General features: G+C 40.0%; 1 protein-coding gene across 1 annotated transcript in view; it reads right to left on the reverse strand.

Annotated features, from left to right (window-relative positions):
* Positions 1–11,398: 11,398 nt before the first annotated feature.
* Positions 11,399–16,271, reverse strand: part of LOC105993772 (chromosome unknown open reading frame, human C18orf42) — a 50,331-nt gene continuing 45,458 nt past the window's right edge. The window contains exon 2 of the mRNA XM_013027134.1: positions 11,399–11,592. Coding sequence (XP_012882588.1) covers positions 11,399–11,592 — 194 coding nt within the window. The remainder of the gene's footprint in view (positions 11,593–16,271) is intronic.

Genomic DNA, 16,271 nt, shown 5'->3' on the forward strand with positions numbered 1-16,271 from the left:
GAGGTGGTATCTCAATGTTGTTTTGATTTACATTTCTTTTATGGCTAGAGAGGTTGAACATTTCTTCATGTCTCTATTGGCCATCCTCTTCAGAGAAGTTTTTCTGTAAGTCTTTAGCCAACTTATTTATTTGGCAGTTGTTTCTTTGAAGATTTGTTGTTGGGCAATTTAATTTTTTGAGTTCCAGGTATATTTTAGATATGAGACCTTTGTCTGTTGTATGGCTAGTGAAGATCTTCTCCCAATCTGTGGGCTTTCTATTGATCTTGCTAGCTATGTCCTTTACCATGCAGAAGCCCTGCGATTTCATGCAATCCCATTTGTCCAACCTTACTTTGATTTCTTGTATTTCTAGGTCTCTATTAAGAAAATTTTGGCTTGTGCCAAGGAGACCTAGGGTTTCTCCTATTCCATCCTGTAATGTTTTCAGAGTGTCTGCTTTGACCCCGAGGTCTTTGATCCATTTGGAGTTGATTCTGGTGCAGGGTGATATATAAAGGATCTAGCTTTAGTTTTCTACAAGTAATTAACCAATTTTGCTAGCACATTTACTGAAGAGGCTGTCTTTCTTCCATTCTATGTTTTGAGCTCCCTTATCGAAGATTAGATGGCTATATGTCTGTAGGTTCATTTCTGGGTTTTTAATTCTATTCCATTGGTCCTGAGGTCTGTTCTTGTGCTAGTACCGAGCTGTTTTGATTATTATGGTTTTGTAGTAGAGTTTGAAATTTGGTATTGATATTCCTCCAGCACTGATCTTTCTATTAGGGATCATTTTTGTTATTCGGGGTCTTTTAGTGTTCCATATGAACTTTTGGATTGCCTCTTCTATTTCCTTGAAGAATGAGGTTGGAATATTGAATTTGTAGGTAGCCTTGGGAAGTATTGCCATTTTCACAATGTTGATCCTTCCAATCCAGGAGCATGGGAGCCCTTTCTAAGTTCTGTTTTGATTTCCCTTTTCAGTTTTTTAAAGTTTTCATCAAAGGTCCTACACTTCTTTGGTTAAGTATTTTATTTTTTGTGGGGCTATTATGAATGGAGTTCCTTTCCTGATTTCAGCCACGCTTTTCTCATTGTTGGCATACAGAAAAGCCATTGATTTTTGAGAGTTAATTTTATACCCTGCTAGTTTGCCAAAGTTTTGAATCAGCTTGAGTAATTTGGGAGTGCAGTCGGTGGGATTCTTTAAATACAAAATCATGTCATCTGCAAAGAGGGAATGTGAGGTTTTAAAAAAAAAAAACTTTTAAAAAAAAGCTCTGCCAATTCCTCCCCTTTATGATGTACTGAAACCTCTAGACCTATGAGTTGACATAAATGCTTCTTCTGTTGTTAATGACAAGTATTTTATCACAGCAACAAGAAATCTAATACAGAACTGAAACCCTGATTACTGACTCAGAGTACAGCACCTGTAAAGCCATCTACAATTGGGCTTTTTGTATAATATTAACTTTTTTTTCTTTCTTTTTTTTTTTGAGATGCTGGGATTTTTTAACTTAGGCTTGAACTTGCTAGACAGATCTACTACTACTACTAATATTACTACCGAGCCATGCCTCTATCCCTTTATTTCACTGTTGTTTTTATTTATTGTTGCTGTTATTGTTTTGTGCCAGTATTAAGGCTTGAATTCAGGGCCTGGACAGTGTCTCTGAGTTTTTGTGCTCAAGGATAGCCTACTTCAACCATTTGAGCGACAGTTCCATTTCTGGCTCTTTGATGGTTATTAGGATCAGAAAGTTTTATGGACTTTCCTACCTGGACTGGCTTTGAACTTTTATCTTCAGGTCTCAGCCTCTTGAATAGCTAGGATTATAAGATGAGCCATTGACACCCAGCTTATACACTGGTTATTTTTTGTGTGCATGTCCCTGTCGTGGGGCTTGAACTCTGAGGCTGGGCTCTGTCCCTAAGCCTTTGTGCTCAAGGCTAGTTCTCTAACACTTGAGCCACAGCTACATTCCCAGCTTTTTGTGCCTAATTAGAGATAAGAGCTTCATGCCCAGGCTGGCTTTGAAATACTATCCTCTGATCTGAGCCTAAGTGGCTAGGATTATAGTATGACCCACTAGTGCCTAGCATGCAGTGGTTATTTTTTATGTACTGTAACCTCTAGAACTATGAGTTGAAATAAATGCTTTGAGATACGGTCTGGCTGCTTCCTACTCTGAGACATGCCTTGACTGAAATCCTTCTAGTTCTAGCTTCATACCAGAACTGGATGACAGGTATATGTCACCACATCCTACCCCTATGACATGAAGTCTCACAGATTTTTCTGCTGCCCTAGAAAGATGCTTTGCCAAATCTCAACCTCCAAAGTAGCTATTTATTATAGCATAAATGCACAGCTTATATATTATGAGCTTTTTGTTTAAATAGGGATACAGATTGACTCCATTGCAACAATGAGATGTACAAGATGCTATGTCATAAAATGAACTTTACCATTTAGGCAGGGGGCAGGAGGGGCTGGGAGGGGGGTAGCTGAGGAGGTGGGAGGGAAGGGATGGTAGGGGAAAAACAAAGGAGGGAGCAACAATGCTGCTTAAGAAATGTACTCATTGCCTTGTTCGTGTAACTGTAACCCCTCTGTACAGTATTTTCACAATAAAAAACTTAATTAAAAATGTGGAACAAATTACAGACCTACATAAATTCTCTAGGTTTCAAGGCATAAGCAAAATTACAAATTTTAAAGGCTAATTCTTTTTCAAGCCTTGCCCAAATTATTCCATTTTAGCATAGAAGACAATGACAATATTGGACTTAAAAATTTGCTTCTAGGGCTGGGCACTGGTGACTCACTCCTGTAATCCAAATTTTTCAGAAGGCTGAGATCTGAGGATCGGCCCAGGCATGAAAGTCTATAAGACTGTTATCTCCAATTAACCATCAGAAAACTGGAAGTGGAGCTGTGGCTCGAAGTGATAGAGCACCAGTCTTAAACAACATGCTCAGGACAGAGCCCAGACTCTGAGTTCAAGTGCCACAACCAGATTTAAAATAAAAAAAAAAAAACCACGGGCTTTTGGGGAGAGGGAAAGTAAGAGAAAAATGAGGGAAGTGGTAACAAGTCTGACAAGAAATTCACTTATTACCTTACTTATGTAACTGTAACCCCTCTGTATATCACGTTGACAATTTAAAAAAAAACTTGCTTCTAGGATAGGATGAGGGAGGCTCTACCTGAGGTACTGCTAAAGCCTTCTTGAATCCGGTCTAACTGTATCACACATGCAGTTGAGTGAACATGGGATCTGCTCAGGGGAAAAGCTCACTGACCTGTCCTTAATGATTCAAAGCCTTCCAGACACCCACAGCTACCTCCTTATATATTTGTGTCCACATTTGGAAGGTACTGCGTGTTCTCTAAGTCCTAACTGTGCTATGTTTGTCTGGAAAGGCAGGATGAGAAAGACAGATGTAGCACTTCTGTTCTAAACGCTATCCAGTGGTATTTTGTTTTTTCGAAAAAGACCTTCCTCTCTGGATCACTGAAGGGTCATTCCATCTAGTTACATTTCCATCTTCTGTTGAGTAGAAATGCTGCGTAGCAGTGTATGGATGTAGAAATTGCAGGTCTGCTACCAGCAACCATGAAGTAGATGGGGCTAAGATCCAGTGGGGTCTCCTTGTCCCCCACAAACTCAGTTGTGATGCATTCTGACAGGAACCCAGCTCCCGGGGGCTAGTGCCTCTGCACAATCATGCTGCCATTACTTGAGGTGGCAGGTGCGATGTCTGTCTGTCTGCTGATGATTTGGGTGCCATATTTGGGCGAGTATCAAAGTCAGCCCAAGTGGCAGCTTGGATGATGAGCAATAGATTCTTGGTGAAATTGAAGATTCATTTGGGAACCAAAAATCTTAAAGTAGCTCTAAACCCTTGAGCCACATACTCTCCTTGAACTGTATACCTTTACTGGTAGATTTTACTGAGGGTTGTGTTACTGAGAAGCAAACTTTTTTTTTTTTTGGTCCGGTTGTGGGGCCTGAACTCTGGGCCTGGGCACTGTCCCTCAGCTCTTCAGCTCAAGGCTAGCGCTCTACCACCTGAGCCACAGCGCCACTTCCAGTTTTTTTTTCTTTTTGTTTATGTGGTGCTCAGGAATCGAACCCAGGGCCTCAGGCATGCAAGGCAAGCGCTCTACCACTAAGCCAACTTCCCAGCCCCTGAGAAGCAAACTTGAAACACAAAAGATCCCTGAACCTCTTTGTGTTTGAGGCCACCACTCTACCACTTGAGCCACAAGACCACTTCCAGCTTTTCCTGAGGAGTTTATTGGTGGCAAGTCTCATAGACTTTCCTGCCCTGGCTGGCTTTGAACCACAATCCTCATATATCAGCCTCCTGAGTAGCTAGGATTACAAGGATGAGCCACCAGCACCCAGCTTTTGAAATGATCAAATTACACATGAATCAAGATTCCATATTTTGGATAACGGGTGGGTGAGTCTGTCCATTGCACCGTTCTTTTTTTTTGTATCCTCAGGCATGATTTGGTAGTGCAAGAACTCTGTAACATACAAATTCAATAAAAAGTGTGTATACGGATCATGGAAAAAAATTGCTTCTAGATGGCACCAGCGTCCCAAGCTTATAATCCTAGCTACTTAGGAATCTGAGATCTGAGAATTATGGTTTGAAGTCAGCCTCAGCAGGCAAATCCATGAGACTCTTTTGCGTGTATGTGCTTGCTCCTGGGGCTTGAACTCATGGCCTGGGCTCTGTCCCTGAGCTTCTTTTGCACAAGGCTAAGGCTCTATCATTTGAGCTACAGCGCCACCTCTAGCTTCTTCTGAGTAGTCTATTGGAGGTAGGAGTTCACAAACTTTTCTGCCCTAGCTGGTTTTGAACCATGATCCTCAAATGTCAGGCTCCTGAGTAGCTAGGATTACAAGCCATGAGCCAACAGCACCTGGCAGTCCATGAGACTCTTATCTGCAATTAAATAAGCCAGAAGTGGAGATGTGGCCCAAGGTGTGGCTAGTTCTAGAACATCATCCTTGAAGAAGAAAGAAAGCTCAAGTACAGCACCTAGGCCCTGAGTTCAAGATCCAGGACCAGCACAAAACAGGAAAAAAATGTTTCTTATACATTAAAAGTTCAGTTCTTTAAATTCATATGTTGGGTGGCCCCATAACCATATCCCTGCTCTTGACTCTTCATATAACAGTCTCCAGTGTCTGTTTAGTTGATGCTTATGTGAAACCAGTAGCTATAAATTAGCCAACTTAGAAAACAGAGCCAAGATAAATTAATCTCAAGACAATCAAGATATAATTAACAAAATTTAAATACATGTCAGACTTCTTAACCAATTTACTATCTATTACTTTGGGATTTGTTTTGAAAAACACCAGCTACTGCTCAGTATTTAACTGGGATAGACTGAATCTCAAGAAATGCTCATCCATGGGGCTGGGAAGGTGGCTCAGTGGTAGAGTGCTTGCCTTGCATGCTCAAGGTCCTGGGTTCGATTCCTCAGCACCACATAAGAAAAAAGAAAAAAGTCTGAAGTGGCGCTGTGGCTCAAGTGGTAGAGTGCTAGCCTTGAGCTGAAGAGCTGAGGGACAGCGCCCAGGCCCAGAGTTCAGGCCCCATGACCGGAACCAAAAAAAAGAAAGAAAGAAATGCTCATCCAATTTCCCTGCAACAGATGAAAATCATAAGTCATCTCAGTTTTCCTTGATACAAAACATGACAAGCCACTGTCTTCCGTTTTTTTCCCTTGAGAAATAGATCCACATGCAAGAACTTGAGTAAAAGTAGGTCCTTCTAAGAAGTACCAATGGGAAGAAAAGAAAAAGAGAGAGAGAGAGACAGACAGACAGACAGAGAGACAGAGACAGAGACAGACTTGTATACAAATGTTCTCCGTCAAGGGACTAACGCTAGGAGGTTGTGGGACATGTCTTAGAGTTGACCCATTAGAAGAGTAAGGAATCTGGGATATTTTATGCACTAGCTCTTATTCATTCTAGTTTGAGGGCTGTCCTGGAGCTTTCGTTCCTGAGGGACTTCCACATGGCCCCTTCCATAGGCTGAGCATACTGCTGTTGATTAAAAAAAAAAAAAGGTCCACAGGCAAAAGTGACAGTCATTTGCAGAAAGAAGCCATCTGTGCATAGGGAAATGACAAATGGCAAAGACATATGGATGGGTGGCAACAGTGTTGACTCACAAATAACTCAATTAGTAGAGCATTCATGTAAGAGTGTGCAAGAGCTTTGACCCTCAGGTGCAATGTCATGCATCTAGTGAAGTACTAGTTATTCGGTTAAGTAAAGATCAGGTGAATGGAGGCGTTATGATGGCTCATACCTGTACTGCTAGCTACTTGGGAGGTGGCAACTGGGAGAATGGGAGCTTGTGGCTATCCTTCTAGCATGTAAGTTGATGAGACCTCTTCCTTACTCCATAGCTGACTGTGAAGGCTTCTGCCTGTCATCCTAGTCACTCAGGAGACTAAGATGGAGAGGTTTGTGCTTTCAGAACAGTCTGGGCACAAAAGTTCATTAAACTCAACAGAGAAATTGGGTGTGGTGGTGTGAGCCTCTTGTCCCAATTACAATGGAAAGACTAAAGTAGGTAGTCATGGTGTGACCCAGATAGAAAATGACTAGAGAAACAAATGCCTGGAAATGTGGCTCCATGGTAGAAAGCCTACCTGGCAGGCAATGAAACTCTAAATTCAAATTCCAGTATTGCCAGATTATTTATATATGCACATGTGTGTGTCTACATAGATGTACATAGATGTATGTGTTGTGTGTATAAGTGTGTGTGTGTGTGTGTGTGTGTGTGTTGAAAGACCATATCCTGCACAGAAGTACCTTGCTTTAAAAACTGAAAAATCTGGGCTGGAAAGGTGGCTCAGTGGTAGAGCGCTTGCCTTGCATGCTTGAGGCCCTGGGTTCAATTCCTCAGCCCCACATAAGCAAAAAGAAAAAAGCCGGAAGTGGCGCTGTGGCTCAAGTGGTAGAGCGCTAGCCTTGAGCTGAAGAGCTTGAGAGACAGCACCCAGGCCCAGAACTCAGGCCCCACGACTGGACCCAAAAAAATAAAAATAAAAAAATAAACTGAAAAATCTGTCAGGCATTGGTGACTCTGCCTATAATCTTATCTACTCTGGAGGCTGAGACTGATTACTACAGTTCAAAGTCAGACCAGGCAGAAAATCCCATGATAGTCTTATCTCCAATTAAACCACCCAAATGCTGGAAGTAGAGGTGTGGTTCAAGTGGTAGAGGACCAGTTTTGAGTGGGAAAAGCTCAGGGGCAGTGCCCAGACCCTGAGTCTAAACCCCAGTACCCACACAAAAATAAAGAAATAATCTGATAAAGCATTATAGGCTTAAATCCCTGTTTTCTTTATTACTTAACTATGAACCACTTACAGACAAGTCTAATGATGAAAAGACTTCTTTTTCTCAGTGGAAACATTATATTGGCTCTTCATATGCATAAAGCATCTCCCTGGTCATCTTCAGTGGGAAAAAAATGAGGAGAGAATGAGACATACCTAATAATCAGTGATTAATCAAGTGTTAAAAGACACAGTAAAACAAAGGAGGGGGTAATAATGCTCGACAAGAAATGTACTCATTACCCTCCTGATGTAACTGTGGCCTCTCTGTACCACATCTTTACAAGAAAATAAAAAATTTTTAAATGACACAGAAAACCTGGCGCCATGGCTCAGGCCTGTAATCCTAGTTAGTCCAGAGGCTGAGATCTGAGGATTGCTGTTTGAAGCCAGGCCAGGCAGGAAAATCCATGAGACTCTCATCTCCAATAAACTACTCAGAAAAAGCCAGAAGTGGTGCTGTGGCTCAAGTCGTAGAGTATTAGCCTTGAACAGAGGAAGCTCAGAGACAGTGCCTAGGACTTGAGTTCAAGCCCCATAATGAAAAAGAAAAAAGGGATACAGGTGGACCCATTGCAACAATGAGATGTACAAAATACTATGTCAAAAACCAAACTTTACAACTTTGGCTGGGGATGGGGGGAGTGTAGTTGTGGAGATGGGAGGGCAGGGATGCTAAGGAAAAACAAAGGAGAAGGCAACAATGCTGGATAAGAAATGTACTCATTACCTTGCTCATGTAATTGTAACCCCTCTGTACATATTTTCACAATAAAAAAACTTATTAATAAAAATACCAACAAAAGACACAGTAAAAAACAAATACACATATGATTCTTCGTTTCTTTTTAATTTAATAAAACACCAAGCAGAAATGAAAGAGATTGCTAAGCATTAAATAACTCACTTTTTATAGTAGTATTTTCTAACACATTCCTCTAAGGTTAATGAAAGGAATTATAAAATCTAATAAAAGTTGGCACTCTTGGAGTTTATTAACTAGATCATTCAACCTGATATCACATAAAGTCTCTCTTTTACTTTAACATATGAGGTTATTAGCATGACATCATTTCCCTTGCCCACATACTGACTTTTGTTAGTTCTGCTTCTATTCAGTCAAGAGATAACAATTTACATTCTTGTTTTTGTTCTAATTTTCAGAATTACATTATTAAATGTCCAGGTACTTATTCCTGAATGGCATACATTCAGTGATGATTGTTAGTATTTGAGTCACTGATTTTGTAACTTGAAATCCCATCAAAAGGGAAGACTAATAAGCATCTTAAAATTAGTGAGGAAAAAACAAATGTGAATTAACGACATTCTGGGGGCCCCGTAAGTTGTTCTATATCTACTTACAATTTTTTTGCACTGGTTAGATGATTATAGAAAGGCAAAGTCGCCTAAAAGAATTTCTTTAGTTCTACCCAGAAAGAGGCAATGCAAAAAATGAGCCACTGAGTACACAGAATGGGTGCGCTTGTAATCTTGACCCTGCAGTGAATGAAGAACATTAAATATTCCAGCTAATTCTAAACAACAAAAGCTCTGTGTTGACATGATAATGAAAAAAGTAGAAACTCATCATAATTCTAGGCCAAATGAAGTTCTGTAGGCCCCTCAAGAAACTTAACTACATGCTTATACTGAGGAGAATATGTTGGAGGAAAAGAGGGTTGACAACAGCATTTATTTTTATGACTGAGTTTTCAGGGCATGCTACCAACATGGCAGCCTCTCATTGAATGCTAAAGTTGTTCCATAGCCTTTTGTGTTTTCAAGGACTTAACATCAGTCTTTCTTGCCGTAGACTTTCATGACAGGAACATCACAACAGACACTTGACCTCCTAGAGTCATTTGCTTTTATTTTCTGGGATCATCTTAGCACATGTCTTTTTTTTTCCTCAAAGCAAACAGTCCCATGGCTTTTCTCAGACAGTCACAGTGATGGGCCATTAAAGAAGCACTTGCTCTGGTTATTGTACCTAAGAATTTGAAGAGAAACTCCATTGGAAAGCCTCATGCTTCCATAAGCAAGTAAGATCTACATAAAAACCGAACTAAACAATATGGTATAGAAAACGTCATTTAAAATGATAACCTATTTCAAAGCTGATATTTTATTCATAAATAACATTTAGATACAGAGGTTAATAAAGCATTCCCTCAATGATCTCCAGTTTATTAGTATACATACACCAGAGAAGAAGGGATAGCATGTTTATATGTTTCTGCCATATGACAGCAAAAAACATGGCTGGTTATATTCAGACAGGGTGGTAAACATCATACCAGATAACTTGCAAACTATAAGCATTGGGTTTGTTTTTGAGTGGTGGGCACACCAGACTAATTTCCCTGAATACCTCCATGTTCAGTTTGTACACTGTGCAAGTATGCAGATTTTATGACTTTAGATCAACTTAAGTTCATTATCCAATTATCACGAGTTCTGATAAAAGATATGTATGGATGAACAACTTTGATGTTTCCATGCCTTTACTGCACCACCACTGTCTCCTTGAATTTATTTATTACACCCATGCATTGTGAAAGACAGTCTAACAAAATCTTGTTTTTAATCGATCTACTGTCATCCACAGTACGCATTCTGAAAAGTGCAACATATTGGAATTTTAGACATGTATCGTAATGTTACTCACATTTTATATGCTAATATTTTTATTTTAAATAAAAACAACTAACAAATGTAGACAATTGATATTCCGATGCCTGAAGGTTTTTAACAAAAGTCAAATTCTTCCTCTATCCCCAATAGCACCAACTCAGTAGCTTTTGTGAATTATAAAAAAAAAAAAAACATAAGACTCCACAAGACTCCAGAAAGATGTGTACTGACAATAGAGGGGTGGAGCAGGAAATCGCCCTGCTGAATAGAGATGGCTCTATTTACACACCTATGCACATATCTCTATCAATATCTTCACAATTCCATCACCTTATTTTTCCCACGTGATTTTCATGATACAAAGAGTTGAAAAAAATTATTTTCCCATTTTGCTACTCATTTATGACCCCTATGCTTTTCACAAAAAAAGTCCAATTTGAACAAACAGAAAGGAAGTTTCTATTTGTATGATATTAAAACAAATGCACAGCCTGATAATGATGTAGGATCTATAAGGCTGTAGAATTCCTTCCACAAGTGCTGCCCTTTTTATAACCAAACTCAAGGGTAAGTGAATCCAATATGGGCAGCCATCCAAGGATTCACAAGTCTAATTGTTCCCTATTAGGCCACTAAAAATGGAATAGTCATAAACCATAAGTATAGACTCACTTGTCTTTAATCTTGAGGTGGGAAAAGAAACTCATCTATCCCCAATTAATTTCTGCACAGAAAACCCACATCAACTGTAAAACAATTCAGAGAACTGATAATAGATTACTTAAAAGGAATAAACTCCTCTCTTTTTAAAAGTAATATAAATATATGCTTTAGTATGACCCTGAGGGACTGGGTTTTAGAATGTGCCTTTGCTAAATTTGATCTTGAACCTGAATACTTTTCACAAAGGCCTTTAATTCAGTATTTGAAAAGAATTAAAGCTCTATCCCCTCATCTTTTCAGCATGCCTTCTGTTTAAAATTTTTGTACAATACTCATAAAGAACACAGAAATGTACTAAATACTTTTTAAAAAAGGCTGCTGGTTAAAATCATGGGGAAATGCATAAAAGGCAGAAATAAATACAGAAGACTTATTTTAAGGAAAAGAAAAAACTCAAAAGTAAATTAGGCTGCAAAACTATTTTTGCAAGTATGATGCCACATTTGACCCCACTATGTATTAGAGGCACTGCATAAATATGAGCAGAATCATCAAATGCACTTTTTGAAAAACAGTGCTTCTCAGCCAAGGGCTATGTGAATTCATTTTACTGTGAGTTGTCTGAAACACTTTGGTGTGCTTATTGGCGACATTTTGGCAACGCATCCTACACTAACAGGAAGGCTAGAAACCAAGCACATTACAAGATCCACCACCCTGTTACTTCTTTTCATGTTTCTTGGGTAAGTCCCTCCTGCCCAGCTGGCAGCGGGGCCGGCTGTCGCTGGGTCTGCCCTCCCTGTGCTGACTCTCCCGGGAGACTTGCTGCACGGCTTGCAGGATGGCATTCTGCACAATCTGTTTGCTGGCACTCTGCAGTTTTGCCTCTTCGGGCTCATTTCCAGGCTTCTCACCTAGCCAAAGGTACAAAACGGTATGGGAGGAGAAAAGAAGACAAATTAATTTTACAAACTATTACAGGGAGGGATAAGGGACAAAGGTAGAAAGAAAAAAATGAGTGCACACACGCACACACACACACACACACACACACACACACACACTGTAATTCATCCATTAGAAAAAATAAGATTGCATCATTTGCAAAGAAATGGAAGGAGCTGGGGGGAGGGGAGGAGGAAATTCATGTTAAGTGAAGTAAGTCAAACCCAGAGAGAGAAAATATCGCATGTGTGGAGGCTAGATTAATTTAGAAATAGTAAATAAGTAATCACTTTGGGGTGGCATCTAAATAACACACAAATGTATTCATTGCAAAATGGTAGATCCAGGGAGAACTCAAATGGTGTAATTCCTTAGAAAGACTAACTCACAGTCCAACAAAACAAAGAAGGAAATGGGCACTCAACATGGGAGGGTCGCCGGGCGCTGGTGGCTCATGCCTGTAATCCTAGCTACTCAGGAGGCTGAGATCTGAGGATCGCGGTTCAAAGCCAGCCCGGGCAGGAGAGACCGTGAGACTCCTATCTCCAATAAACCACCAGAAAACCGGAAATGGCGCTGTAACTCAAGTGGTAGAGCGCTCGCTTTGAGCTGAAGAGCTGAGGAACAGTGCCCAGGCCCAGAGTTCAAGCCCCACGACGGACAAAAAAAAAAAACATGGGAGGGTTGTCAAGGGGAAAGGAGTAGACAGAGTAGATGCATGAAGACAGGAAAGGGGGACAGGGCAATGTAATCATAAAATTCAGTGCACATCCTATAAACCTTCATAAATGAGGGAAGGAGTGGGGTTCAGAGGAATGGTGGAGAATGGTGAAAAGAGTCACATGGATCAAGACGCACTGTAGTCATAAACTGCTTTGTTGAGTGGCAACTCCTTTGGGCAACTACTTCAAGAGAATACAAATGTATTGTAAAAAAGAATTGAGATCATAAGATGGTATTAGAGTAATTTAACAGTAAAGAGCCCTCTATAGCACCTTCTGCTAATTGTCCTTCTTCATCTCCAACAAAATCTCCATTTCATTTGCCCCTTAATGTGACCAGGTTAATATTCTCACCATCCGAGAATCCTCAGCTGACAGGGATGGTCCCAAGACAGTCCTAACCATCGAAGACCTCTGGGGGAACCTTTAGGATAGGACAGACTTGTGCTATATGGCCATTTGAACCTTCCCATTCTTCCTGCCTGCAGATAAGATGGCTGGGTATTCAGCCATCTTACAGTAAGCATGGAGATGAATGTCTGGGAGAAAGAAAAAGCCCAGTGAACAAAAGCATCAGTGAACATCTCCATCAGCCCTGGACCTCAAATGTGAAGAAAATAAATCCCTTTTTGTTTAATCCACCATTAGTCTCAGTTTATGTTGCCTGAAGCCAAACACATGCTTACTATATACAGTAACCTCATGGGGCTGAAGAAAAATAGTGACTGAATCCTTATCAAGCCCAATTCTGCTGCCACAATGTCATCACAAGAATTGAAGCCATTCCTCCAAAGTTCCCCACAGTCATTGAGAACTTACAGAAAGCTCCAAATGGTAAACAGGTTAGGCCTGTGGCCCATACGCTTTCTGAAATAACTGCTCAACTCTGTGGAGTCAGCTAGAGATGATATGTAAACTGAATGCTTATGGCTTTGCTCCAATAAAATGTATTTACCAAAAAAATAATAAAAAAACCAACGTTGTGTGTAGATTTTAGCCCATAGGCCACTATTTCTCTACGGTTGGCCTAGATAGGAATTTTCTAACTAGAAGTCCACTCAACACTTCTTTCTTTTCCTTAGTTTAAAAACAAGTCTTATTTTTATTTGGGCCACTATATAACTAGGTATGACTAAATTCTGATCAATGAAATGTAAATGGAAGTTTATTTAGTGAAAAATTCTGGAAGGGAGACTTAAGAGAGAACAGGCAGAAAAAACTCTTTGCCATCTTCCTATCTGGCTGCCTGTAACTCTAATCTGATGGTTGTTGTTATGAGGGTGATCACTAATAGGGGACAGCCATTAAGAATCCAAAGGAAAGCCAGGCACCAGTGGCTCATGCCTGTAATACTTACTAGTTTCTCAAGAGGTTGTGATCAGTTCAAAACCAGCAAGAGGAAAATCTGTTAGACTCTTATCTTTAATAAAAAAAAACAACTACCAAAAAACTGGAAGTGAAGCTGTGTTGCAAATGGTAAAGCATTAGTTTTGAACAAAAGAAGTTTTGAAATAGTGCCCAGGCCCTAAGTTCAAGCCCAAGAACTGGCACACCAAAAAAAAAAAAAGAAAGAAAGAAGAAATCCTTAGAATTGATCTAAATTCTCATGCATTTTGGAAGACAAAGTAAGCAGGAAAGGAACCTGGGATCCCCAAGTCCAAGAAGACACCATATCTCAGCTGCTCATCTCTGTAGGAAAAACATAGCACACCTTATTTAAAACAGCTACTATTCTGGATTTTACTTTATTATATAGTAACCTTAGTATTAATTTATGTTTGGCAGGATGATCATTAATCAAATATTTGAGTAAAACACAATATTGAAAACTTTACATTCTACCTGAGCATGTGTATCTAACACAATAAATAAATAAGCAGCATTCCTTACTCAAAAGCATTTTATCAAGTGTTTCTTCTATTCAATTACATTGCTACTATGAAGATGTATTTTAAATCATGGTGGGAAGTTCACCAGGATAGATTAATCAATAATCATATTTGTATGAGGGAGGGTAAAAACATCTAGTAAGAGAATATTGAGTCACTCTTAAGACTAGACAGCTTTTATTCCTTTAGATAAATAATGGTCATTTATTCTTCATCTCTGCCCATCCCCTAAGAGACTCACTGTCTAGTGAATACTGTACAATTAATCTATTTAAAACAAAGAGTGATACTAAAAACAGAGACAATACAATGAGCCACTGACATCAAGGCAAAGAGGTCCAGGCAGATTGGAAATTGAGCGAGTCAGAGAATAATACTGAATATACGCTGCAGAAAAAGAGTGAAACACAATCAACAGTAGGAAACCCTGAGGTATAGCTATGAAGAATAAATGCTTTGAAACACTTCAAAGCTGAGTTCAAGTACTGTCTACCAGCCATGCAATCTTAGACAGGACATCTTCCCTCTCCAAGCTGCTTGACATTATCCAGTAGGACCTGTCTAGGATGGTTATTAGGGAAACAAGTGTAATCACACATATTCAGCACTCTGGTTCTTGGCATACTGTAAACACTTAGTAAGTATGCACTAGTTTGTATTAGTTAGGGAATAGAATAAGCAAAAACACTAAGATTGTTCATACAGAGAGATTTTGTCTCATACAGCACAGTGCAGGTATATGCACTACATACTCACTCCATAGGAGGTGGCTTATGCTACAGGTTATCTGAAGATTCTTCCTCCCCTCTCATTGCCCTGTCATTCCCTACAATATGATCCTCATCTGCCTTGAGACAAGGCAACCAACAGCCAACCAATAGCCCAACGGGAAGGAAGCAAGAAGAGAAAGGGAAAGCAAGCAATTTCCTTTCAAGGATTTGTCACAGAAGTTACAATCACTCTGATCACTTTCTATTAAAGGAAATGTAGTCACATGGTCACATCTAGTTTCAGGAGAGGCTGGAAATATTGTTGTTGGCTGGGCAGCCATGTGCCCTGTTAGTTCTAGGGCTAGAATGAAGAATTGGGGAAGTTTAAAATTTACTTCCATGCAAGGGCCACACATGCACACACACACACACACACACACACACACACACACACGCACACACACGCACACGCACAGACCAGGTCTTGTATCAGGTCAAATCTGGTATGCAATGCAGGTAGCTCTGTCTACTACCAGTTTACAACATGGCTGTGCAAACAAAACATTTTGAAGATCCATTCTTGCTCCAAGAAAGAGTATATTAGTCAAACTACATATGTGTTCATTCTAAAATGTTTCTGCCCCTGCTATGCAGCTATTCTGTCATTAGATAGACAAAAACAGAGCCTATGGATGAGAGTAAGCTGGAGTAAACTGGATATTTAAAAATGGAGAAAATAGAAAGCCAACTCTAAGTCTAGCTGTGACCTAATATTTAGACTAAACCACTGCATCCTTCTCCAACTAATAGACTAAACCACTGCATCCTTCTCCAACTAATATGATTGTAAATGGATAAAATGTCAAAGGCAATATGTGCCAAGCTATGTCTGGGCACCCTTAGGTAACTGGCAGATCAGTTTAATAAATCCTCTCTGTTGTCTTTATTACTACTTTGACCTAGATCATAAAAGACACCTACAGTAGAGGATGTGGGACAAATAGTGCCAAACATCCAGGAACTGGACAAGAGAAATAACGACAGGAGGAAAGCCACTCAAAGCATTTCATAGACAATAAAAGCAAAATAAGCCAGGCACCAGGGGCTCACGCCTGTAATCCTAGCTACTCAGAAAGCTGTGAAATAAGAACTGTAGTTCAAAGCCAGCCAGGGCAGGAAAGCCTATGAGACTCTATTCTCCAATTAACTACTTTAAAAAAGCCATCAGTAGAGCTGGGGCTCAAGTGGTAGAATGCTAGCTTGAGCAAAAGAAGCTCCAGGACAGGGCTCAGGCCATGTGTTCAAACCCCAGGACCATAACAAAAAA

Source organism: Dipodomys ordii, unplaced genomic scaffold (genome assembly GCF_000151885.1).
Source record: "Dipodomys ordii isolate 6190 unplaced genomic scaffold, Dord_2.0 Scaffold100, whole genome shotgun sequence".
Taxonomy (NCBI): Eukaryota; Metazoa; Chordata; class Mammalia; order Rodentia; family Heteromyidae; genus Dipodomys; species Dipodomys ordii.